The 24,766-nt window shown below is 54.7% G+C and overlaps 1 protein-coding gene across 3 annotated transcripts in view; it reads left to right on the top strand.

The window, feature by feature from the left end:
• Positions 1 to 24,766, top strand: part of ACOT11 (acyl-CoA thioesterase 11) — a 47,370-nt gene that overhangs the window by 10,791 nt on the left and 11,813 nt on the right. For 2 of the 3 annotated variants that reach the window (XM_032428236.1, XM_032428232.1), the window contains exons 2-7: positions 16,449 to 16,514; positions 16,693 to 16,903; positions 17,898 to 17,967; positions 22,425 to 22,485; positions 23,606 to 23,704; positions 24,180 to 24,315. In XM_032428236.1, the coding sequence (XP_032284127.1) occupies positions 16,765 to 16,903; positions 17,898 to 17,967; positions 22,425 to 22,485; positions 23,606 to 23,704; positions 24,180 to 24,315 (505 nt within the window). In that variant the 5' untranslated portion in view covers positions 16,449 to 16,514; positions 16,693 to 16,764. The remainder of the gene's footprint in view (positions 1 to 16,448; positions 16,515 to 16,692; positions 16,904 to 17,897; positions 17,968 to 22,424; positions 22,486 to 23,605; positions 23,705 to 24,179; positions 24,316 to 24,766) is intronic. The other variant, XM_032428227.1, reaches the window with a different exon arrangement.

Below are 24,766 nucleotides of genomic sequence, written 5' to 3'. Positions count from 1 at the left end.
ATGGCTCTTCTCCGTGTCCTGGGCTGACCTGGCTAAGCAGAGGAACTGACCCCTCTGCCTTGTGCCTCTCCTGTCCTGTGCCTCCAGGGACAGATGGTGCCGCCGGCTGGGACCTCCTGCCACTCTCCAGGAGCAGCCTCCCTGCGTGGAGGAGGGGGTATCGGGGCGGGAGGGAAAGGACCAGAGTCTGGCACTTTGGGGACACTGGGATGAGTCAGACTGGACCTGTCCTCAGGTGCCCCCAGGCTGATGTGGAGACAGAGAGAGGTACAAACCACTGATGACAGCAGAGTGTGGCCAGCTGTGACAGAGGGAAGCCCAGAGGTGGCCCTTCACCAGCCTCAGGGGCAAGGCAGGCTCCCTGGGGGAAGTGATGGGTTAGCATGGCCTTGGAAGTCTTTTCGGGTCGGGAAGCCTGGTCCAGGCAGAGGCCTCTGTGCGTGAGATGTGGGAAAGGAGCTTGTTCTGCTAGCAGTGGGGAAAGAATTCTGTAGTGACTCCTTGAGGAGGCCCCTCCGGCCCCCTTGTCCATGTAATATGTATGTCCTGCCTGGGGCTTCTTCCATGGTAATAATTTGCCCTCAGCAAATTAGACATTAATTAATGAATGTCGGTAAACATTAAGCATTAAGCATCTCTTTTGGAGATGCAGCTTTGGTAGTGAGAAAAGCAAAGTCCCAGCGCCACCCCTCAGGGCACAGGGCCCTTAGGCAAGTCCTTCAGATAGCCTGGGTCTCAGTTTCCTTTTTTGTGCAAGTGGGATAATTGTCCCCCACAGGGGAGGATTACATGATATTATGGATACAAAGCCATTATATAATGTATATAAAGGCCTGGAACATGGTAGGTACTGGAAAAATTATGTCAGGGAGGCTGGGAGAAAGGCGAGATGTGGGTCAAAGGGTACCAACTTTCAGTTACAAGATGAATAAGTTCTGGAGACCTGGTGGACAGTGTGGGGACCACCGTTAACAACAATGTATTACCTACTTGAAATTTGCTGAGAGTAAATCTCAGGTGTTCTCATCCCCCCGCCCACCGCCCCAAACAGGGTAACTGTAAGGTGATGGATTGTTAATTAGCTTGATTGTGGTCATCATTCCACAATGTATACGGATGTCAAAACATCACGTTGTGTGATCTAAATATATACAACTTTTATTCGTCAATCGCTGGGACTCTAGGGAGCCATGGGACCTGGTCACATGCTCAAGGAGTCTCCTATTTCTGCATGTCTGCACCCACTTTACAGTCTGGGAAGCGCCCTACAAGCTTTATCTTGTCTGGTTGTTCAGAAGCCCAGCGAGTTGGCAGGCAGCCCCCAGTGGCACCTCTGTTGTGGCCCGTCCCTCACTGCCCCACGGCGGTGCCGAACCCCAGCCTCTCCACTCCTTGCCGGTGTCCTATTTGTGACCTCTAGAACAGGCTGTGGTCTGCCCCCGGGGGTGCGGCCCTGCCAGGTGTGGCCCATTCCCAAGCCTGGAAAGTGGTCAGAGGTCGAGAAGGGGTGTGGCTCTTAAGCCTTCCTAAAGCAGCCTCGGGTTTCCAGCGTTCGCCAGGGCCGAGCTGAACCAGGTGGGTCTCAATTTCCATTGGATCCCTTAGGGACGGTGTGGCGAGACCCAGCTCCTGTCCTTCTCTGGGGATACTACCCTGTATGAGCGGTGGCAGGGACAGACGGGGGTTCTGCAGTCAGAAGATTCTGGCTGGCTCTGGGCTAGTGGCTAGTGGCTGGCTACTCCTTTCTCAGCCTTAGTTTCCTTGTCTGTAACATGGGGCTGTGGGGTAGTAATGGGCCTGGTCATATATGCCAGGCAGGTTAGTGCCATGCTGACTTTTCCACAGAGAAGACGAGTTTTAAGAATGAGTGGTGTGCCTCCAGGCTTTGAGACCGGTGGGGTACGTGGGGGAGGGGGCCGGAGAGAGGAAGGGGCCCAAGGACTATGACTTTGGGGCAAGGGAAGGGGCAAGCCCCACATTGCTCTCAGCACTCCTCACCCCGCCTCAGGGCCCCGTGGGACTCTGAGTTTACCTGATCCCCACCCCCTTGCTTAAGACTAAGAGAAGGTGTGTCTCACCATGCAAACTGGTTCTCAGCAAGGCAGGCAGGAGAGTGGGATGGACTTCTGAGCCCACTAGGCCCTCTGGATAGGCCATTGTGGGGGTGATGATGGTGGTTGGGGTGCTGAGATCCCTTTGGTGCCGGCGGGATGGACTGTCAGAGACCACAGCACTTCCAGCTCTTTCTCCATATCACCTGGAAGGCAATCCATGGAGGGTCTCCAAAGTGCCAGGCTCTGTCTCAGAAGTCCCACGGGCTATATGATCTAATCTGCCTCCAGGGCTGGTGTCCCCCCTGCAGCAGCCCGGCCAGGCTCTGGAGTCAGAAAAACCCAAGTCCACTCCCCCCTCTGCCTTTCTTTCTCTCTCTCTTTTTTTCTTTTTAATAAACTCTATGCCCAACGTGGGGCTCAAACTCACAACTCGGAGATCAAGAGTTGCATGTTCTTCCCACAAAGCCAGCTGGGCACCCCACCCCTCTGCCTTTTACTGGCTGCGTGTCTTCCAGTGGATCTTTCCGTGTTCCTTGTCTGAATTTCCTTTTCCTCAGCTATAAATGAGGACTCCTGCTTCACAGTGGACTTAAGAATTCCCAAGGACTAGGCCCGGCATACAGTCGGCGCACAATAGATGGTGGCCGTAGATTTATAAAATGGCGTCTTCAAGCTTCTGCCGGGCCAGTTCTTGGGCAGCCCCTGTCTGTAGGCAGCTCTCTGGCTTGGGGAGATCCCTCTCCTCCTGGTTGTGTCCCATCAGCTGCCAGATGAGACCTCCGGTATCTCCCAGCTTCTAAGGCAGACAATACCCCTTTCCTGTACCCAGGTCCCCTTCCAACTACTTCCTGGTTTCTTTGCTCCCCTTTCCCAGAAAAATCTCTGCAGGAGTTTTCTGTGGTCTCTGCTTCCACTTCTTTACCTCTCACCCTGTCCCTAATCCATGACTCCTCTCCCTGCCCTCCCTCCAACCCCTTATAGCTTCTCTGCTCATCTGCTGGGACTGATCAGCTCCTTGACCAGCAGGCACCCTTGCGGAGACCCACCCCACCTTAGTGTCCTTCCACCTCACCTGACTCCCTCTGCTTCCCTCTGTAGGCTGCTCCCTCCCACTGACCTCTAAATAGCTCTGTCCTTGCTCGCTCCTTGGACGATGTCTATTCTATCTGCTGTGGCTCTGTGAAAAACTATCCCCACACCTTTGTGGGTCAGGAATTTGGGCAGGGCTTGGCAGGGTGACTGTTCTGCTCTCCACGGTGTGGGGTGGAGGTTACTTGGTGGTATTCAGCTGGTGGACGGGCTGGCCTAGGGAATCCAAGATGGCATCCCTGGTATCTGGTCCCTCGGTGGGAATGGTTGGGGGTTGGGCCTAGCTGGGACTGGCCGCCCTGCTGTTCCTCTGGCAGCCAGACTTGTCCCAGATCCTCCTTGGGCTCTTTGCACCCTCTGTTCCCCTGCCTTGGAACCCTGTGCCTCCAGAGCCTTGCATGATCGCTCCTGCTTTCATTCATTCAGAGCTGGGCCTTGAAGCCTCCGTGATTACCTAGGCTGAATTAGCATCTACCACTCCACCACCTTCTCTTTTCATCACATCTGCTGTTTCTCATAGCACTTTTCAGTCTCTAAAATGATCATGTTCCTTTGCTTGTTTATTGTCTATCAGAGAACACATTTAATGTTGTATTTCCAGCATCTTAAGGGAATGAATGGGAGTTTTAAAAAAGATTGATGTTGATCCCCAGGCAGCACTGGCCTCTTTCTAGCCTTTTGCACCCCTGTATGGTCTTGTTTTGTTTTTTTTTTTTGAAGATTTTATTTTTTAAGTAATCTCTACCTCCAACGTGTAGCTCAAACTCAGAACCCTGAGATCAAGGGTCACATGCTCTCCCGACTGAACCAGCTATGTGCCCCTTGTCTTGGTTTTATCTCTCACTGACCCCTCCTGTCCTCTGACTCAGCCAGCCCTGAGATGTGTAGCAGGAGGCCCATCATCAGGCTAAACATAGCCCTACGCCCTCACGGTCCCCCTCCTGCCTGGTTTTCTTCCCATGCTACCCCTGCCCTCAGCTCCCCCTCACAGGGATGGGCCTTGTGCTGCCTACCACACCCCAGCTGCAAGCTGCCTCCTCCCTGTCACCGCGTTGTTCCTGCCCTAAGCACGTCCCCACCCTCAGCACCGCAGAAACCTTCAGCCGGAATCGGCACTGCTGTGGGCCGATGAAATGATGAAATCGTGCGGCCACTTCCGCAGATCCAGCCATGAAGCTAGAGCCTCCCCAGCAGCCATATCACTTAAAACAAAGTGAGAGTGACAGAAAGACAAAAACGCAGGTGGAGCCCATGAATCCTGTGCATTTCACCCCTTGGTCTTGTGTTCATAAGTTACAGCCTTCCAGGTAGCCACCTGCAACCAGGTTTGTCTTCGTCCCGGCCGTTTGATCACGTGTTGAATGGAACAGGCAAATGTGGTACTCCACTGGAGACCCCTCCAGGTTCAATCGAACACATTTTCACATTTTTACTGAGCATTTACAATGTTCTGGGTCTGTGCAAATGCAAACTGCACAGAATGTGTCTATTCCTGCCTCGCCATCTCTTTCCTTGTGCCTGGGATGCCGTGTTCCCAGTGAGCCCGAGCTGGTTTCCAGGGATCGCTGCCTTCTCTCCCTTTGTGAGGGGTCTCGAGCCTTTCAGGGGCCTGGGAAAGGAGATATCCCGGCAACCGTTGCAACTGCTTCGACTGTGTGGACATCCGTGGGAGGCCTCTGTGGCGTGCCACAGACTTTTGCCTGTTCAACATCTTGGCTCGTGGCTGAAGCGAAGCCCTGGTAGTTGGCAGGTTCAACTGGCAGGGATTGTCACAGAGCAGGGCCGAGAGGGCCATCTGATGCTACCGCTGCTGGAGCTTTCCTGCCCCTTTCCTGTCCTCCCAAACCCTGGGTCCTTGTCCTCAAGCTCGGCGTGGCCTCTGCGAAGGCTGCCGAGCCAGTCGTGACAGGCGTCTCTCACCCCCAGGCACTGTGCAGGCTCCTGGCGAGGCTGATTTCCTGGGTCGCTCATCATTGCCTGGATTTGTAGTAACATGAAGAGCTGACACTTTTTAATTACTTTCTCTGGGTCAGAGTCTGTGCTAAGCACCTGGCACGTATAATCTCACTGAATCCTGTCAGTGATATTCTTATTCCCATTTTATAGATGTGGAAAGTGAGGTTTACAGTAGCTGCAGTACTAAAGGGCTTCAGGTTATCCAGGGAAACAGGAGGGGCCAGGACTCCAACACAGCTTCTGTCCGCTGGGCCTCGCTGTGGCCCTCCTGCCAGCTCCCTGGCCTTCCTGTTTGCTTCCTTCTTCTCTCTCTGCCCTGCTCATCCTTTCCTCCACAAGCCCTTCTCGAATTCCTCGGAGACAGTGTAGGGCACACAGGGACAGGTATGAGAAGGCCACCTTGTGGCTGGAGAACTCGGGGCTCAGGGAAGGCCCTGGGAGTGCCCAGGGAGAACCCGCGGTGCACCTGCTCAGCGCGGCAGCCTCTGCCAGAGCCCAGGCCCAGCTCCGCGTCTCTGACGCTTCCACCTGGCCACTCGGGGCCTCCAAAGCAGCCTTTTGGAGTTGGCGGTCCTTTGCCAGGCTTATTCTGGCTCCTGGTTCACTCCTTGCCAGTGTAAGGAATGCATCTGCGGCTAAAGTCATAGCTCTCACTCGGGCCACTCCTCTGCTTTGGAATGGTTTCTTGAAGACTTTGGGGGGGGCAAAAGTTGGTGTGCTGTGTGAGGGGAAGCTGGGCGAGGTGGGAGAGAAGAGATGAGAGGACTGCAGACCCCGGTGGGGGGGGGGGAGGAGAACTGGGGGCATCTGGGGCCTCCCGCCTAAGCGTGGGAGAAGGGGCACCACCTGCCGGGGAGGACAGGACCCCATCCCTCAGCACGAGGGGCCTGCAGGGGCTGGAGAAGCAGCTGGAGCCTCAGAGGGGCCATGGTCTGCCAGCTTCCTGGGGCAGGAAGTCCTGGCTGTGTGGCCAGAATCCCTCCCTCAGGGCTGAGAGCAGCTCAGGCCTGAGGAATGTGTGCAGCGGGGGGAGGGAGGGTAGAAGGGGGCCCCTTCCTGCCCTGTTACTTCTCCCTCTGCCTCTCTTCTACTTCTGTTCCCTACCAGCCTCTGTGCTGTGACCTCATGGTTTCCCATTCTCTCTCCCCTCCCCTTCCCTTCTTTCCCTCCTTCTCTCTCTGTAACCTCTCTCTTCTTCTCCCCACTTCCCTCTTCTGACTCTTTCTCCCTCTCCGCCTTGCCGTCCTGGAGGGGCTTGGGGTGCCTGCCGCTGTGCCCGGCTCCAGGGTGAGCGGGGCGTGCCCGCAGGAACTGGGGTGCCCATTGCCATGGTGACCCAGAGGCAGGTTGGAAGCAGTTTTGGCAGTCTGGCAGGGAGGGTGGGGAGGCCTGTGCTGAGGGGAGAGGCTGGGCTTGTTCTCCCCAGTCCCCGAAGGGCCCACCTCACCGCCAGGGGCTCCAGCATCGGGGTGTCACCCGTGAATGTAGGTCTCTGGCTGGATGCTATCCGAGCGTCTCCCTGAAGAGCCACCTCATGCGGGCCAGTCGCACTGGGGGTCAGATTGCCTGTGTTCGGATCCCTCCTGCCTCTTCCTGGGGTTTGCTGGAGGCCGGGAAGGGGGTGGCAAACAGCCCCAGGGCGGGGAGCTACGGGGAGGCAGGTGCCAGTGGTGTTGGGGGGGCATGGAAGAACTCTGACAGGCAGCCCGGCTCCTCACTGGAAGGGTCCGTGTGCCAAGGGAGTGAGCCCCTATCTCTGGGACTGAGCAAGCTCATGCTGGACGACCACTGAGGGGGTGTGGTAGCTGAGATCCTGAACATGGGTAATCTCACTGACGTGAGGTTTCCTTGCACTGCGGAGATCTGAGGATTTACAAAGGACAGCGTTCAGCTCAGAGAGCTTGGGGCGGCCACCTCCCTCCCTCCCGGGCTGCTGGGCCTTGAACATCCAGTAGGACCAGTGCTATGACCGTGGGCCGTGGGGCGGGGGGGCAGGGGCACGGATACCCTCGCTGTTTCCTGCAGAGGACCTCAGGGGAGGGGAACTTGTGCATATGGATTCTGGAAGGGCCGGTGGCTGGCGATGTATGGGATGCAGCAGGAACTACCCTGCCTGGCAGACGAGAGAGGCAGTTACAGCAAAGCGGCCAAGCAGCCTCAGCCTTTAAGTTAAACAGACTTGAGTTCCGGTCCCAGCTCTGCGCTTACTGGCTGTGCAATTTTGCACCTGTGTGCACACGTGCACTCGCCTGTGTGTGTGTGTGCACGTGTGTGTGTGTGTGTGTGCACGTACAAGTTCCTGACCCTTTCCAAGCCTCTATTTTCCCATCTGTAAGCTGCAGATAATAGCAAAGCTGATGACTGGAGCTGTGTAAAGAGGCAAAGAGATAATGCGATAATGCACACAACATACTTAGCACACTACCTGGCATATAATAAATACTGAACGAAGGGGGTTGGCGATTGTTCTCACTGTCCTCTGCACGCCTACCCCTGCAACTTTATAAATGAGAAAACTGGGGCCAGTGAGATGAAAACATGTGCTCCCATCCCATAGGTCCTCAGTCTGGGGTGCACGGCACGGAGCGTGCCCAGTCAGTACAGAGGGGCGGGAATGGGGGTGCGGGCGGACGGGCCGCACACAGCCAGTCCCTGGTCCGCAGCTTCCCCGCGTGCACGCTCTGTGGGCCCCACCACCTCTCGCTGTAACAGCCCCTCCTAGGTTGCCCCGTCTAGACCTTGGCTCCTGGAGGGCAGGGCCCCACTCAGGCTTGTCCACCGGGCAGGCCCTACTCAGCCTCGCAAGAAGCGCTGGAGTAAAAGGGAGGCAGAACCCCCACAAATTACAAAGCACTTGTCTCCCTCCTTTATAGCTCAGGACAGCTCTGCAGGGGGCTCATTAGTCTCATCTTACCAATGGGGAGCAGGTGCGTGTTGTTGAACACGTGAGTAACTGGGTGGAGAGGAAGCAAGTTCCCCCGGGCCCCTGCACCTCTGAGGGTAGGTCTGGGACTCCCGTGCAGTCGGCCCGCCTCCAGAACCCACTGGCCCACACCGCCTCCGCTCCCCACATTTCTGTTTCCCCAAAGTGAGAAACAAAGGCTGGGGGCGTCTGTGGTGGTTCAGGAGAGACAAGTCCCCATCCAGCCAATGGCCCCCTCACAAAGGCACAGCACCTCACAGTTAGCTGGGTGCCTTTGGTTTGGGGACCTCCCTTAATCCTCACGCTACTCTTGGATGGAGGTGGGGTGGGGGTATTTGTCTCCCCCCCCCCCAAGGAGGAAATAACTTCTCAGTAACTTACCCAAGGTCCTGACTCTAAAGACCTTTGGACAGAGATCCACCCGTGCCTCAGTTTCCCCACCCACACAAGCAAGCAGTTGTAATCAATCTCCAAAGCCCTTCTCACTCTCATGGTGGAAGAAGGGTCTGTTGTGTAGATGGAGGCAGGAGGCCAGGGTTCTGTGGTTCAAAGCTGGGGGACCGTGGGCAGGACTTGGGACTACTCTGGGCTCGGGTCCCCTGTGTACCTTGCCAGGGACCACGCCTCAAATATTTGTCCATGGGACAGATGAGGTACAGATGGGAAAGCATTCAGAAAAGGTCCTCCTCACCCTGGCTGGCTCCGGACAGCCTTCTCAGTGGGACAGGGGGAGTTTTCAAGATGACCTAGCCGAGGGGAGGTGTCAGATTTCAGACAAAGTTATTTTTACCCTTGGGGGCGGAGGGTGTCAGGTGATGTTTAGGCTCTTTCCTAGAATGGGCTGAGGGGGCAGGGGTGGGAGTTAGGCCTCTGGTGGGGAACCTCACCTGACCTCATGGCTGACATTCTCCCTGGTCTACATGGGGTGACACTAGTGGAGATTGGGGACCCACTGACAAACTCATTCATTTGGTCCACAGTGAGCCAGGCACTATGCTGGGCCCTGTGGATACCAGGAGTAGAGAGACAGGGCTCCTGCCTGGTCGGTCTTCAGATCCAGGCCACCCAAATACTCCCACAACTCAGTGAACGTTGTTGGAGTGGACAGCATTAGAGAGGGGAGGTACCTGGTGCCAGAAGCATGACAGTGGGGAAGAGGTAATGGATCTGAGGGGTGAGTAGGCTTTGCAGACACAAAGAGTGCTCCAGGCACAGGGAACAGCATGGGCAAAGGCCCTGCGGTGGGAGGTGTGACAGGGCACTCTGTGGGGCCTCATGGGGTTCTTCCTGTAAGCCAAACCCTTCATGGTTGGAAAGAGTCTTGGAGACTATCTAGTTAAACGTCCCACTGGACAGATGAGGAAACTGAGGCCTACATAGCTAATAATGAAACCTATCATTTTTACCATGCCAAACACGCCTACTTCCGATACCTTTTTTAAAAAAACGTGTTTGGCATTTTACATTTAATTTATGTTAAATTAGCAGACTTACCTGATATTCGTCTAAAATGGTTTCTCTTAAGAATTAAAAAAATAATTTATCAAGGTGACATACACATAATATCTAATTCACCATTTTCAAGTATACAGTGCAGTGGAACTTGGTACATTCACAATTTGGGCCACCACCACCTCTGTCTAGATCCAAAACATTTCTGTCACTGCAAAGTAAAGCCCCTTACCTTTAAGAAGTTTCTCCCCTGTCCTCCCCTCCCCAGCCCCTGGCAACCACCAGTCTGCTTTCTGTCTCTGTGGGTTTGTCTGTACTGGAGACTTCACGGAACCATGCAGTGGGTGACCTTTTGTGTCTGGCTTGTTTCACTCAGCATGATCTTTCTGAAATTCAGCCATGTTTTACTTATGGCTGCTTCGTTCCTTCTCATGTCTGACTAATGTTCCATTGTATGTACATACCACAATTGGTCTATTCATTTATTCACCGATGGACGTTTGGACTGTTTCCACCTTTTGGCTATTGTGAATAGTGCTGCTATGAACATGGGTGTGGATACATTTGTTGGAGTCTTTGTCTTCCGTTCCTTTGGGTCTCTACCCAGGATTGGAGTTGCAAAATCATATGGCGTTTCTATGCTCAGCTTTTTGAGGACCTGCCAAACTGTTTTCCATAGTGGCTCCAGCATCTTCTATCCCCCCCGCCCCAGCAGTGTACTGTGTTCTCCAGACCCTTGCCAACACTTGTTATTGTCCATGATTTTGCTTATAGCCATTCTAGTGTTCACTGTCTTTTAGAATCCTCACTGTGAGCTCAGGTTCTTTTGTTTATCTTTTAGGCAGATGAGGAAGCTGAGTCACGGAGAGGTGAAATAACTTTTTCCAAGGCCTTCTGGGAAGGATGAGCTGGTGAAAGTTCCATTAATATTCACTTTTACAGGAAGACAACTAAACTGAAAATGTCCCGTGAGGCTCTACTTCCGAAGGAGGGATGGGGCTACCCTGAGGAAAGCTTGTCCTTACCTCAGAGTTTCTATTATGCTCTGTATCCCTCCTCCCTTCCTCATCAGGTTGGGGGTGTAGGGCGGGATTAGAAAGCTGGAGGCCCTCCCATCTTCCTCTTTCATGCTGGCAGAGCACAAGAGCTGGCTGTCAGAAGAAGGGAGAAACCCAGTGCCTGATCAGCCCACACCACACTGTGTGCTCTGGACAGAGACTCGGGGCCGTGGCCTCTGTTCTCCTTGGTCACTGACTGGCTGTGAGACTTGGAGTCATTTGCTTCCTGTCTCTGAGTCTTAGACTGGAAGAACTTCTTTCATCTTCCCCAGCCCCAAGGCCCCGTGAAAGTTCTAGAGAGATGTAAATGTGGACTTCGGCTGGTGGGTCTGGGATTGCCTTAAACTCTACCATTTCCCAGGGGCTGCTCAGAAGCAAGGTATCTGAGTTGGCTCATCAGTAAAATGGGTAGAGTAATAATGCCTCACAGGGTAGGTGTAAACATTACTGAGATAATCCCTATGAAATGTCCTAGCACAGAACTCCATACATAGCAGGTGTTCAATAAATGTCGAACCAAGTGAATGGCACGTAGGAGGTGCTTACTACAAAATACTGGTTTAATTTTCTACCTTTCCCACCCCCTAATCTGGACAAATGTGAAGTACCAGCACAGCTTGTAGCCAGAAGTAAAATGGGGATGTTTGTAGAGGGCGCTGGGGACCATTATTTATCCTGTAGAATGCAGATATGAGCTGATGTTACACGACAATCAGAAACCAATGGAGCAGCCCACTGGGGTCCTCCTAGCCCTTAGGCTGGATTCCTGGATGAGAGCTCTCTCTTTTTATCTACAAGTTTGGTAACCACTGCTACCCCTTTTCGCCTTTTTTTGTCTGCTGGGAACCTCAGGGCAAAATGCAATTCTCTATGGCAGCATTTTTGAGCAATTGGATTCCTAACATAATCCTCTCTTCCCTTATTTGGTTCCTCAGCTTTGTTTGCATTTTGGCTCTGGGTGCCAGATGGGGTCTGTGTGCTGTGCACATGCAGACTGCCTCGGAGCCTTTTTTGGGAGGAAGGTAGGGCGTAGGCCTGAAGGGGAATTTGGGAGGTTGACAAATGCTCCCGCTTTTGCTGGTGTGGAAGCCGCCAGGAGGACACCCTGGTTTCTCTGAGAGGCTGGATCCCTCTTTGTGGGGATGGGCCGTCTGGTTTGGACAGCTTCCTTTCAGTGCTTAGAGTGGCCTGGCTCAGACAATCAGGCCTTTCATGAGACCTGGCCAGTGGCTCCTGGGGCAGTCCAAAGCTGCTTCTCCCTGCGCCCCACCTCGGGGCCTGCCTGCTGGTCTCCACCCCCTCAGGAAGTGGGGAGGGAGGAACAGGGGCTTTGCAGTCTCCTATCCAGGCTGGAATTTTTGTTCCACTGTCACTGGCTTGAATTCTCACAGCCTCACAACCTTTCCCCTCACAGGGTGGCCCTGAGGTTCTGGTGAACTCAGGTGAGAAAGTACTCTGTTTGGGGCTCTCCTGGCTGTATTTCTGTAGAAAGCCCAAACTCAGCTTTATGATGCTAACAGTAAATGCTCGGTCAATGCTGGCCCTGTGGTGGGTGTGCACGAGCCTCAAACACTCAGTCTCGTTTAATTTCATCCCCACAATGACACTTAGAGGTAGGTGTTAGAATCCCGTTCTTACAGATGAGGAAACTGAGGCCCACAGAGGTTGAGCAGCTTGCCCAAGGTCACACGAGTTAGTTGTGGAACCGAACTTGAACCCAGGCCAGGCCGACTCCTAAGGCCTGTGTACAGACAGCCTCATGTCATGGTGGGTCGGTTGAGAGGTCACGCAAGCCTGCTCCTTCCTGCCAAGACAGGTGGGTCTCCTCTGCTCTAGGCCTGTTGTTCCAGATGGTTCTTGAAGGCACTAAGATCTCTCTGCTGGCTGGTCTCATTTCCTGGCTCATCACTGTAGGCCACACGTTTCTCCAGGAGTCTTCCACAGTTCCTGGAGACTCCTTGGCCCCTGTCCCTCTGACTCCACCTAGTACTTTCCACCCACTTCCTTTGGCCCCATGGGTCGCATCACCCAAGCCACTGTCATTCTACTCTCCCTTTCTGCTGTTTCTTCATGTCCTTTCTGCCTCGTCTTCAAGCCTCAGCTCTAGAGCCACCCTGTCTCTCGCGCTTTCCTTCCTTTTCCTCTTTCGTAGGTGTTTTTTGGCATCTGCGCTGTGGCAGGCCTGAGTCTGTCCCTGTCCCGTGGGAATGCCTGTCTGATGGCGGAGGTGGCTCACAAAACAGTGACCACACAGCTTGGTTAGGGCTGTGATAGAGACAGACAAGGTTGCGGGGCCAGGGAGGCCCTAACTCTCTCTGGGGAAGAGGTGGTGGTGGCTTGAAGAGGGTGGACGAAGGGCTCACCTGGCGCATAGGGCAGATAAAGGGATCCTAGGCAGAAGCAGCACCCACATGGTGGGGGGATGCAGCTGGGTGAGAGTGGTGCTCTGAGGAATGGCATGTGGTCTCTAGCTTGGGAGAGCAGCTGCAGGACCCGCAGAGTGGGGCCTTGATCCTGAGAGCAGCAGGGAGCCATTGAGGAATCTTGAGCAGGGGAGGTGTCTGGTCAGGCTTGCTCTTCAGAAAGGTCTGTTTGGTCCTGAGGGACAAATGAAGTCCCACAGTGGGGGGAGTTATAAAGACTGGACCTAGTGTCCCTGCAAGGCAGAATACGGAAAGCTATGGTTGTCATGTTGGTGGATTTGCTGTTGGGAAACATGGGCCTGGTGCTTGTGGAAGCTAGAAGGAGGTGGAGAGACTGGAGGCCTGTGGACAGGCTGTGGGAACAGTCTAGTGAGCTAGCAGTGCCTAGGGGGGGCCTGAGGGTTTAGGGAGGTGGGTCACTGGGACTTGGGACTTGGAAGAGAGAGGAAATCGGGGTTAAGTGTGTTGGTATGGGGTGGCTGTCACAGGAGGGCTCGTCCTGGCTCCTCAGCTGTGTGCCCCAGGCCAGCCTTTCCCTCTGTGTGCGTCGTTCTCCCTAGCTATGAAGGGATTGGGTGAAGTGGTCCCTCCTGCTCTGACCCAGCAGATCTGTGACATGGCTGTGGCCCAGGAGGAGGGACACAGGGCCCATGGTGTAGCCAGCTGAGGCCGGGTCTGGGCTGACCAAATCTGGCCAGGTCTGCTGTGGTCTGGGGCCAGTGTAGGCACATCTACCCTCTGAGAGGGCACAAACTCTGACCCCCAGATGCCCTCCCCACCCTCATAGCAGGCTCTGCCCTCCCAGTCAGCTGTCTTGGCTCAGCCTGGCCTGGCCGCCCCAGGCCTTGACTCCATCCAGGGCCTCTGCTCTCCCCGTGACTGGCCCTGGGAGGAGTGACCTGGCTCTGGGGCCCCATTGGCTGAACCTGGTCTGGGCTGCACACGCCCCTGCCTCCCAGGCTGGCTGCCTGCCCAACTTGGGATGGGAGGAGGGCCAGCCCGGCCTGCCATGACATGGGCAGACTGCCTTGGAGCTAAGGAAGGAGTTGGAGTCTGAGAGGCCGTGCCTGGGGCCACTGGTGCTGCTCTGTCCCCTCCACTCATGCTCCAGCCCAGGGGCTCCGCGCCCCTCTCTTGGATGAGAGTGGGGGATGGCCACAGTGGGTCTTGTCCCGCAGTTTGCCTGGGAGCTCAGCCCTGCTCAGAGGAGCATGATATTTCCTGTCTGATAGCGTGGCAGGACCTCTCAGCTTTCTCAATGGAAATGTCAGCTGGGCATGCGAGAATCCTGTAGGGGCAGAGTCCAGTCCTGGAACCAGGACCGGGGGTGCCTTAGGGATTGGCAATCTTCCCCTGCCCCTGCCTGCCCAGTGAGTGACAGATGAAGTTCAGGAGAGGCGGGGACGTGCTCAGAATCACATAGCACCAGAGGGACAGGGCTAGGATTTGAACTCAAGTCTGTCTCTGCTCATCCCTCCACAAACCTTTGATGAGGTCCTGCTGTGGGCCAGGCCCTTCTAAGCATGAGCACTAGAGTAGGAGCTTCTCAGAGGGAATGGACCAGTTTATCTTTGTTCTCTCGACGTTTGGTCTCAGGGCACAGAGGAAGTGCTCAGTGAATGAATGAATGAATGAATGAACAAATAAGGCAAAGATCCTGCCTCCTCCAGGCCTGTAGAGTCCAATGGGAGGGTAGCGACTCCTTTTCATAGAACAGGAAATAGGAGGCTGTTGAGAGTGGAGACTGACCAGGTGAAAAGCAGAGGGAGGACTGGAACTCAGATGTCCCACCTGCTGGTCTAGGGCTGTTTCCATCCTCACTTTCCACATCTGTAAAATGGGGTCAACAGTCCTCACCCTCTGCCTTCCTTGTGAGGATCCAGTGGGGTGGTAGACATGAAAATCGGTTTGTGAAGCAGGGACATTGCGTGTAGGGCTTCCTTGTGTGCATGCCTGGAACTGCCCAGAAATCCCATTATGTTCTGCTCCCTTTCTTCTGACCGCTTACCCTTTGCATCTTGCTTCCCCCATTTCCCTAGCTTGCTCTATGGCTTCTTTCTGGAATGTTCTGCCCAGAACCCCTAGCTGTGGGACAGGTTTGGGAAGAGTACGGGTGACTGGAGTCTCTCTGCCTCCTCCCTCTACCATCTCCCGCACCCAGAAAGGCAGCCATGCAGCCACATCTATGCGGGCCTCAATGCACAACAGGCCGGAAATGCCTTGGCAGTGGTTACCATGGTGACGGGTCCTGCTGCTTGGACCACAGTGGTCTGCCAGACACCTGCAGGAGCCTGCAAGCCTGGCAGCCTGGCACCCTGCAGGGCCTCTTCCCAGGCTGAGTGCTCCTGGGGCTGCCTCGTCTCTCTCCTTGATGCTGAGCACTGGACCTCATACCCAGGGGTTCTCAGGAATGAGCTGCCTCTCTGGGGACCCATAAGCTGTTCTGGGTCAGACAGGCCTGGTTCGAATCCCAGTTCTGCTACTTGGGGGTCGGTGACCTTGAACAAGTCACCTTGGTGTGTTTTGAATTTGTTAAATTGGCTATGGGAGCCTCATGGGGGAACTTAGCCAAGGAGGACAGACCCCAGCACAAGAGCCATCCTTGCTCCCGTCTGCAGCTGTGGTGGGGTCAGTGTTGGGTCGTGGCACTGGGGCATCTCAGTCCCAGCAGTGGACAGTGTAGTGTGGTGGGTAGGACCTCAGACTCTGTAGCCAGACCTTGGGCCACAGCTGTGCTCGCCACTTCCTGGAGCCTCCCCTGCAGAGTGAGGGTAGCGATGAACCCACCTCAGGGGTTTGTTGAGTGGATAAAATGGAATTGGGACATGCGAAGTGCTTAGAAGAGTATTTGACGCCTAGGAAGTGTGCTGTAAATGTTGGCAGCAACTGTCACAGTGGCCACGAGAATTGGAACTCGTGTCACTTCTCTCACACAGGCAGGGGTACTCAGCTCTCGTTCACAGCCTGTTAGGGAGGGTGGGCCAGAGAGACAGGAGGCCCCCTTCCTCATCCCACCCCATCCAGAGTACTGCCAGGTCCCCCCCATCCCTTCTGCCTGGGGACAGGCAAGCTAGGCCCTGGGCAGAAACTCTACCTCCAGTCCGAGTTTGAGGACTTTCTCTGCTGTTCCTCCAGCCGGCCGCTGCTGTCACCCTGGCCTGGATCAGACAGCTGGTTGGTGGCGGCCCAGAGCCTCCCGGTCAGGAAAGCCAAGTGCTGAGGACAGATGAACACCCAACGGAGGAGCCACCTCTGATGTCATCTGAAGAATGAGGGAGCCCGAGGAAGGGCGCTCGGGGGGTGAAATAGGAGCTGCTTCTGGGAACACTATATTGGGAACAGATCCCCAGACCTGACTGCTAGAGTGCTCACCAGGCCTCCCTGCATGGGGGGGGCGGGGATTTTTCAAGAATGAAGGTCAGTCTGAGGTACAACTTTAGCAAGCTGGCCCACGAGCAGAAGGGAGGACTGAATCTCTCTCCCTCTCCCTCAGGTTCAACCAAGGTCCTGCTAACATGGAGTTGGTGTCCAGAAGGAAGCTGGGCGGAACTGGCATCCAGTGAGCCCCCTGGGCTCCGAGTGCCTGGCCTGGAGGGTGGTGGCCGCTCTTGGAGTTGGGGTCTGGTGGGAGGTGGCCCCGGGGTGCTCTCCGCTCCCCCTCTGGCACTCAGTCTTGGGACGCGCAGACCTGGGAGAGCCTGCAGCGAGCTGACCTTTCTGTCCCCACCTTTTCCCAGGGCATCGCGTCTGTGTTCTCGGGCCGCACGTCCCGGAAGTCAGCCTCTCGCGCAGAGCACGCCGACGGTGCCATGGTGGACGGTGAGGGCTACCGGAGCCCCACGGAGGTGCAGATGAGCCAGATGGTGCTGCCTTGCCACACCAACCAGCGCGGCGAGCTGAGTGTCGGGCAGCTGCTCAAGTGGATCGACACCACCGCCTGCCTGTCCGGTGAGGCTCCGCCTGGCACAGGCGTCCTCCCGCCGGTGCCCGCCACCCCGAGGAGAGGCCTCGATCATCAGAGATGGTCACTGTCCCCCCCGAGCGCCACGCTCATTCCTCGTCCTGCTCTCTGCTCATGCTGGTCCACCTGCCTGAAATGTCCCCTCCCAGTTCTCGATGCTCAGCTCGGGCCCACCCTCTTTCCCCCACAGCCCACAGCTCTGAGGGCTGGCCTGCACCCTCGGGTCCCTGCTCCAACACAGTGCCGCCTCAAGTGGGGCTGCCCCAGGCTGGCCTGAGGGCGCCATGAGCCAGGGCCATGGCTGCCTGCCTTCCTGAGTTGAGTGGAGCTGAAGCGAGCTCATTCCTCTCCTTTTGGAGTCTGAGTATTCTCCAACCCACAGGGAGCTCGCAGCCCAGTGGGGGCACAGACAGGTGACTTCCCTGCACTGCTTGATGGGGGCTGCGCAAGAGGCACGGTTGGGTCTGTGGGAGAACAGATCAGAGGCCCTGACCCTGCCCCAGCAGGGGAGGGATTCCCAAGGGACTAAGGCGGCGGCGGTGAGCACGGTCCCGAGGGTAAGAGTGACTCAGCCAACAAAACAGAGGTGGGTGAAGCCCACGGCAGAGGCCAGAGGCGTGGCACCTGGGAGAGCTGGGAAGTGGAATAGCCCAGGGTGATCACTCAGTCATTCAACAGCCGCTCATTGGGTGTCTACCTCGGGCCAGGCACTGCTCCCGGCCCAGGGCCCAGCAGTGAACAAGACGGGCAAAACTCCTGGCCCTCAAGCGACTTGCCGTCTCCCAGCAGGGAGAGACACCAGACAGACAAAACCCAGATAAACAAAGAGGGTCAGTGTGTATTAGTAATTGAGGTGAAGAAAGTAGAGGAGGGCAGGGGTGTGGGCCAAGAGGCACAGCCTTAGCTCGGGCCACCTGACCATTGCTCAGAGGCCTGGTGACATGGGGATGCTGCTAATGCACGGCTTTCTTCCGATACCAGCCGAGAGGCACGCTGGCTGCCCCTGCGTCACCGCTTCCATGGACGATATCTACTTTGAGCACACCATTAGGTAAGTGGCCCCCCTGCTTCTTGGTCCCCTTGGTCTGCCCACCACAGAGCCAGGGCCCCTCCTCCATCTCCCCACCTGGTCAGCCTGTGAGCTGCCTGGAACCCTGGAATCTGACTCCACTGACTGAGGGCCTCTGCAGAGCAGGTACAGGCCCGTCTGCAGGGGTCTGGGGGACCCATGGGCCAGGAGCTGGCCTGCTGCTGGGTGCTGTGGGGCGGGTTCCTGTGGCCAGGTTTGCGGTTGGACGTTGCTGAGGCGGCATCGTGGGGTGCTGTGTGACTTTGGGGAAGTCAGTCTCTTTCTCTGGGCCTCAGTTTTCTTATCTGCCAAATGGAAGGGATTAGACTTAATCGGTGCTTGTCCTTTGGAACTTGGACATTCTCTGGGGGTTGTTGATCACTGGACTGTAGAAAGGTTTCTAGGCAAGGTCCTTTGGCAAAGCCTGAGTCAGAAGCTTGGGCCATTCAACTTCTGCTTACATACCTTCTGGAACGAGGAGTTCACTACCTCACAGTTTTGTTTTGTGGTTGCCTTTTAAAATGTCTATCCTGGTTAGAAAACTCTTCATCACCCTGTGCCGAGCTTTGCCTCCATTTAGCTTTGCTGGGACTCATGGAGCGTGCCAAGCCCTTGGCCCAGGACAGGCCGCAGGGGTTGCACACAGTGTTCTGGCCTCCAGGACTGCTCCTAAACTCAGCATCAGTGCCTAGGACACCAGACGCCAAGGGCTGATTCAGGGCTTTCCGGGTACCCAGCATGTTGCGGTTAAGGAGAGAATTTGGCCAATCCCTGTCTTCATTTATTCGGTCCTTTGTCACTACTAGCATCTGTTCCGGACCAAGGCCCATGCTGGGTTTGGGGTATGCAAAGTCAACTGGACCATAGTCCCTGTGCCCCAGGAACTCCCATTTGTCAGGAGGCAAATGTAGAAACATAATTTCAATTCAGAGGGGTACCTGCCTTGCTAATAATGAACTCTCACATATGGGTGCTTTGTAACACTTTTTCTAAATATCTTTTATTTTAGTTTTTGATTTACAAAAAAGTTGTATCTCAGAAGATCATATGGAGAGTTCCTACATATCTCACACCCAGCACCCAGTTTCCCTATTATTAACATTTTAATTAGTACAGTACCTTTGTCACTATGAATGAACTAATATTGATGTGTTATTTGTAATGCCTTTTTAATACATTAACTCATTTAATCCTCGGAACAATGCTACGAGGTTCTGGCTATTAGTATCCTCATTTTACAGATGAAGAAACTGAAGGTCATACAGCTAGTGGAGGACCCAGGAGCCCCAGAGCTCTTGTTTTTAACCAGTGGGCCACATTTCCTATATGTCTGGGGGTGAGTGTGATGGCATAGAGGGTAGTCAAAGGGGGCGCCCTGGAGGAGGTGTTTGAGCTGGCTTCAGTACCATCAACACCATATGTATGACACTCTGAAGGCCAGAGGAGCTGTGTCTGGGCCAGGTCTAGGTCTCTGCTGCCAACACAGTTTTTGGCACTCAGAGGAGGCAGGGAGGAGAGGGCTGGGGGTAGGGAGTGGGCATGCATGATGGATGTACCTGCTGCAGGACTCAGAGAGTGAAGGTGAGTCTGGGCCAAGGAGGGTGTGTGTGGGAGGGGAAGCCAGAAAGGATCCTGGGAAGGAGGGCAAGCTGGGGATGGGTCAGGAGCAAGGTTGGTGAGGAAAGGCCTGGCTGCCCCTGAGGCAACCTGCAGAAGGTTTTTTGGTTTGTTTTTGTTTTTGCCATTTCAAAATATTTCAAAATGTATCTCTAAGTGGTAAGAACTCCTTTAAGCATAACCTCAACATCATTGCTACACCTAAACAAAATTAGCAATAATTTCTCGTGAACATCAAATAGCCAGTCAGCATTCAGGGGCTGTCTCCTAATTTTGTTTTTATTTTGTTTTGCTTTATAATTATTTTTGTTGTTCAAGTCAAGATGCAGATAAGGTTGCAACCGATTGCTGTGTCTCTTAAGTCTTTTTTATCTATAGGTGCTCCCCCTCCCCCAGCACCCTGTCCCCTCACCATCTCTCTCCTTTTTTCCTCAGAATTTATTTGTGGAGGAGACCTGGTTGTTTGCCCTCTCAAGTTCTCCACCATCTGGGTTTTGCTGTTAGCATCACTGTGGTGTCATTTAATATGCTCCTCTGTTCCCTGCCAGTAAATTGGTCCCGGGGAAGGGCTTGCACAGGGCTCAGATTGTTTGCGGGAGCTGTCTTTCTGTGATGTGAAGAACACCCAGAGGGTGTGTTGGGGAGCTAGACTAGGCGGAGACTGGGCAGTGACCCTGGGGAAGGAGCCAGTTTTGGCCTGAGCTGTGGGATGGAAGAGTCAGGAGGAAAGAGGAGCTTGGGAGTCCAAATGGTTGTCTGCCTGGCTTTGGGGGAAGCTAGTCAGGGGGAGGGAGAGCCGGGGCCGGGGGCAAGGGGGGGAAGAGGAGGAGGAGGAAGAAGAAGAAGAGGGGGAAGAGGAAGAAGAGGAGGGAGAAGAGGAAGAGACACAAGTATCTCTTTTTGGGGGTGCCTGGGTGGCTCAGTCGTTAGGCATCTGCCTTCAGCTCAGGTCATGATCCCAGGGTCCTGGGATCGAGCCCCGCATCGGGCTCCCTGCTCGGCAGGGAAGCCTGTTTGTCCCTCTGCCACTCCCCCTGCTTGTGTTCCCTCTCTTGCTGTGTCTCTCTCTGTCAAATGGATAAATAAAATTAAAAAAAAACAACAACAAACAAAAAACCCACAAATCTCTCTCTTTTTTTTAGCACCACAGAAAATAGGCTTATTTTTTATTTTAGGGATCGTGGAAATTTTTTCCTAATTTCTTATCATGAAAACTCTTAAAACTCTAGAAAACTTGAATAGTGCAATGATCACCACCAGTGAGATTCAAGAGTTAACATTTTTTTTGCTAAATATGCTTTATCTATATATGGATAAATAAATACACATACTTCTCTCTCTCTCCCTCTTCTCAACTATTTGAAAGTAAGTTGCAGACATCTTGATACTTCATCCCTCCACGTGTCAGCATGCATCTCCTAGAAATGACAATCCTTCCATGCCGATTAGGACTGCTGACAGAATAAACAGAAATGGACAAGTCCTTGGCAAACATGAGCTTCTGTTATTTATGGGGGCCAGGCCTGGCGCTGGCTCTGTCACACCCCCCTCTCACTTGACCCTCAGTAGTCGTGCATCTCGGTACTTTACAGACAAGGAGATAGGCTCAGAGAGGCAAAGTGACTCATCCAAGGTCACGCAACTCAGTAGTGTGACAGTCACGCTGGAGCTGGACTGGAACCCAGGCCCATGTGGTTCTTCCCGCTGTGTCCACTGCCGCCCCTTGACAGGCAGGCCCCTTGGAAGGGACCCTTCCTAGTTTTGGCGAGGAGGCTGTGTATTTGAGGAAGAAATTTGCACAGTGCTCTCTATGTTTGTGAGCCAAGGCACAGAGAGATGAAAGGACTTGCTCAAGGTCGTCCTAGCCCCTGTCTGGCTCCTTCTCCTCGTCTGTCCTCTGGGCACCCTCTGCTGCCCCTAGTGAGACACGGAGCAGGCGAAGTGGCTCCTCTAGGGATTCTGCCTGTTCATCTGGACATGGGAATTATTCCAGAGGGACAGGCTGCAGCTGGAAAGAGTGGGGCCACTGGAGTCCACAGAACAGTGTAGAACCCTGGCTCTGTTACCTTTTAGTCGGGTGACCTTGGGCAGACGGCTTACCCGCTCTGATGTTCAATCCCCCTAAACCTACCTGTCAAGCTAATCTGGAGGCTCTAATGAGGTCATGCACGGTGCTCGGCATGGAGTAGTCTAGGCACGGAGTAGGCTCGGCACGGAGTAGGCTCGGCACGGAGTAGGCGTTCTTTAAATGTTTCCGTTTTCCTTCCCACCCTCTGTTTATAGTCCCTTGCACTTAGTAGGCATTCAATAGGTGTGGAGTGCATTGATCCAGTAGGCCACTATTTATGGAGGACCTACCCCGTGCTGTGCGCTAGGCCTTGAAGCGTCAATGGGGAGCAGGACAGATGTGATCCTGGCCCCAGTGGAGATTAAGGGTTGTGGGGGAGACAGAGGTGCATCTGTTGGAAGAAATGTCAGGAGGGTGAATCTTATCGAGTGACAGAGGGGCAGGGCAGGTTCCCTGAGGAGGGGACTGTCGAGCCTCAAGCAAAGAGAAGCTTGAACATTCACTGGACAAGGGAGAGATGAATGAAATCGTGCCACTTCTCTCAGCCTCCGCCTCCCCACCTGTAAAATGAGGTGCTAACACTGTCTCGCCAGCTTGCTTTGAGGACTCAGTGACATTGCCGATGTGAACATGGTCTGTAAGCCATGACATTGCCCTGCCAGTTCCCCCAGCAGAGGCCCTGCAAGTATCTGGGGCCCCTCTTCCTTCCCTCTCTCCCTTCTGGAAGGCCCACCTCCTGCTTTTCTCTCCCCAGTGTCGGACAAGTGGTGAATATCAAGGCCAAGGTGAACCGGGCCTTCAACTCCAGCATGGAGGTGTGTGGGGTCATTGCTGCCTGGCGGTCGGTAGCGGGGTGGCTGGGGTTTCTACCTCCTCTCCCTTCTCCGCCCCCAGCCTGGGCACACTCACACTCACAGGGCCCTCGTGGAGGCAGCAGAGTTCGGGAACAGCTGGCCGGGCTGGGAGGATCCTAAGGCTCTTCCTGTCCAATACCCCATAACACAGAAGGGAAAACTGAGGCCCAGGGAGGGGAAGAGACTTGCCCCAGGTCACCAGGTCACATAGATTCCAACCCGAGACTTGACTCTCAGCCTCCTGGGTCTTCACATCTCACCTCAGACCCTCTTCAGCAGCAGGTGGTCATGGGAAAGCGGGGAAGACGGCCGCTGGGCCTGACCCTGGAGGCAGCAGGGCTGGAGCAGAGAGAGCCTGGACTTCAGTGCATTAGCTTACCTCCCACAGCCTCTGTCTTCCCATCGGTGAAACGGGAGCATGATTCCTGTGCTGCGGGGTTCTTAAGTGAGCCCTGTGAGCTCTGGGGGAGAGACTCTCTTTCCCACCTGTGGATGGCAGTCCCGAGCAGCTTCCCCTAGTCGGGCCGCTGGTTACTGAGGGGCCACTGAGGCTGGGAGGGCAGAGTCCTGACTGCCTCTGGGTACCCTCTGGACACCCCCCCAGATGTCTGTCTTTTCAGTGTAGCCAACATTTTACCTACTTTAAGTCCTTTCCTAGATACAGTCTCATTTTCATTCTCTCCTAGGTATGTTCATTCCCATTTCTTTCATTCATTCATTCATTCATTCATTCATATTTTAAGTAGGCTCCATGCCCAATGTGGGGCTTGAACTCACAACCCTGAGATTGAGAGTCACACGCTCTATCCACTGAGCCAGCCAGGTGCCCTGTGCTCACTCCCATTTTATAGATGAGGAAACCAAGGACCACAGAAGGGAAGTGACTTGCCCAAGGCTTTCCAGGGATCCTGGGGTAGAATCAGAACCTGTCTCAGGTTTCTGGCCTCCTAGACTCAGTAGGTGATACAGAAACATGAGGCCTGGCCTGGGGCGGGCCTTCCTGTCTCATGGATTGTGGAGCCTCAGGTTGGGACCTCCATTTCTCCCCTCCTCACTCCTCCTACCTTTTCTTCCTCTCCAGGTGGGCATCCAGGTGGCCTCTGAGGACCTGTGCTCTGAGAAGCAGTGGAGTGTGTGCAAGGCCTTGGCCACCTTTGTGGCCCACCGGGAGCTCTCCAAGGTAGGGGGCTACACCTGGCCACTCCGTGCTGCTGGGCCACCTGGCTGCTTGTCATGGCAGGCCAGGACCAGGGTGATGAGGTTGGGGGTTAGTGGAGGGGTGGGGGTGGGGGCGCTTCAGGGAATTCACAGAGGAAGCTCCCCCCAACTGTGGCCAGACCTCAGGCACTTTCCCTCACTCCTCTTCTCCACCTCTCCGTGTGTGTCTCGTGGGATTCTTCAGATCTCATCACTCCCTTACGTGTCGTATAGACCCCGCCCCCCATCTTCTGTGCCTTTGCCCAAGAAAGGGGTCTGGGGACATTTGGAGAACGAAAGTGATATATCAGTCCACTTGGAGACAGGAAGATGGGGACAGAGGGGACGAAGACTTGTAACCATCCAGCAGCAGCCCCAGGTGTGCAATGAGGCACAACCCTTCCTGCTGCTTCAGGAAACCTGTCCTAAGCATCCCCCCATGCCACCCCCCGCCGCAGGTGAAGCTGAAGCAGACCACGCCGCGGACGGAAGAGGAGAAGACGGAGCACAGCGTGGCGGCTGAGCGCCGGCGCATGCGGTTGCTCTACGCGGACACCATCAAGGACCTCCTGGCCAACTGCGCCATTCAGGATGGTGAGCGGCCGTGGGTGTGGAGGGCAGCTGACATCCTGCGTGCCCCCGTCTGTCCTCAGCCCCCGCTGGGCAGTCAGAGGAAGGAGACTCCCACGCACTGGCCTGATGGCCCTCTTGTCTCAAGGTCTCCTTCAGGGCAGGGCATGTTTGGGCCTCTTGCTCAGCTCCTAGGAGCTGTGAAGATGGAATTAGGACCTGAGGAAAACCCTTTGTTGTCCACGGAGTGTATTTGGATGTTTAGGATTCAGGGTATTTGGGAAGGTACTATTGGGCATGGCCTTGAAGACTATAGGATTTTTTAAAAAGCATATATATATGTGTGTGTGTGTGTGTACACATATATACATATAGATATATGCACACATACATAAATAATATAGATATAGATATACATATAGAATAAAAACCGCAAGACTCTCTCTTACCCAGAACCCGGGCCTCCTCCAGTTAC

Source organism: Phoca vitulina, unplaced genomic scaffold, assembly GCF_004348235.1.
Source record: "Phoca vitulina isolate PV1807 unplaced genomic scaffold, GSC_HSeal_1.0 scaffold2, whole genome shotgun sequence".
In the NCBI taxonomy this organism is placed as follows: domain Eukaryota; kingdom Metazoa; phylum Chordata; class Mammalia; order Carnivora; family Phocidae; genus Phoca; species Phoca vitulina.
Note: the sequence above shows the minus strand (reverse complement) of the source record. Positions and strands in the feature narration are given on the sequence as shown.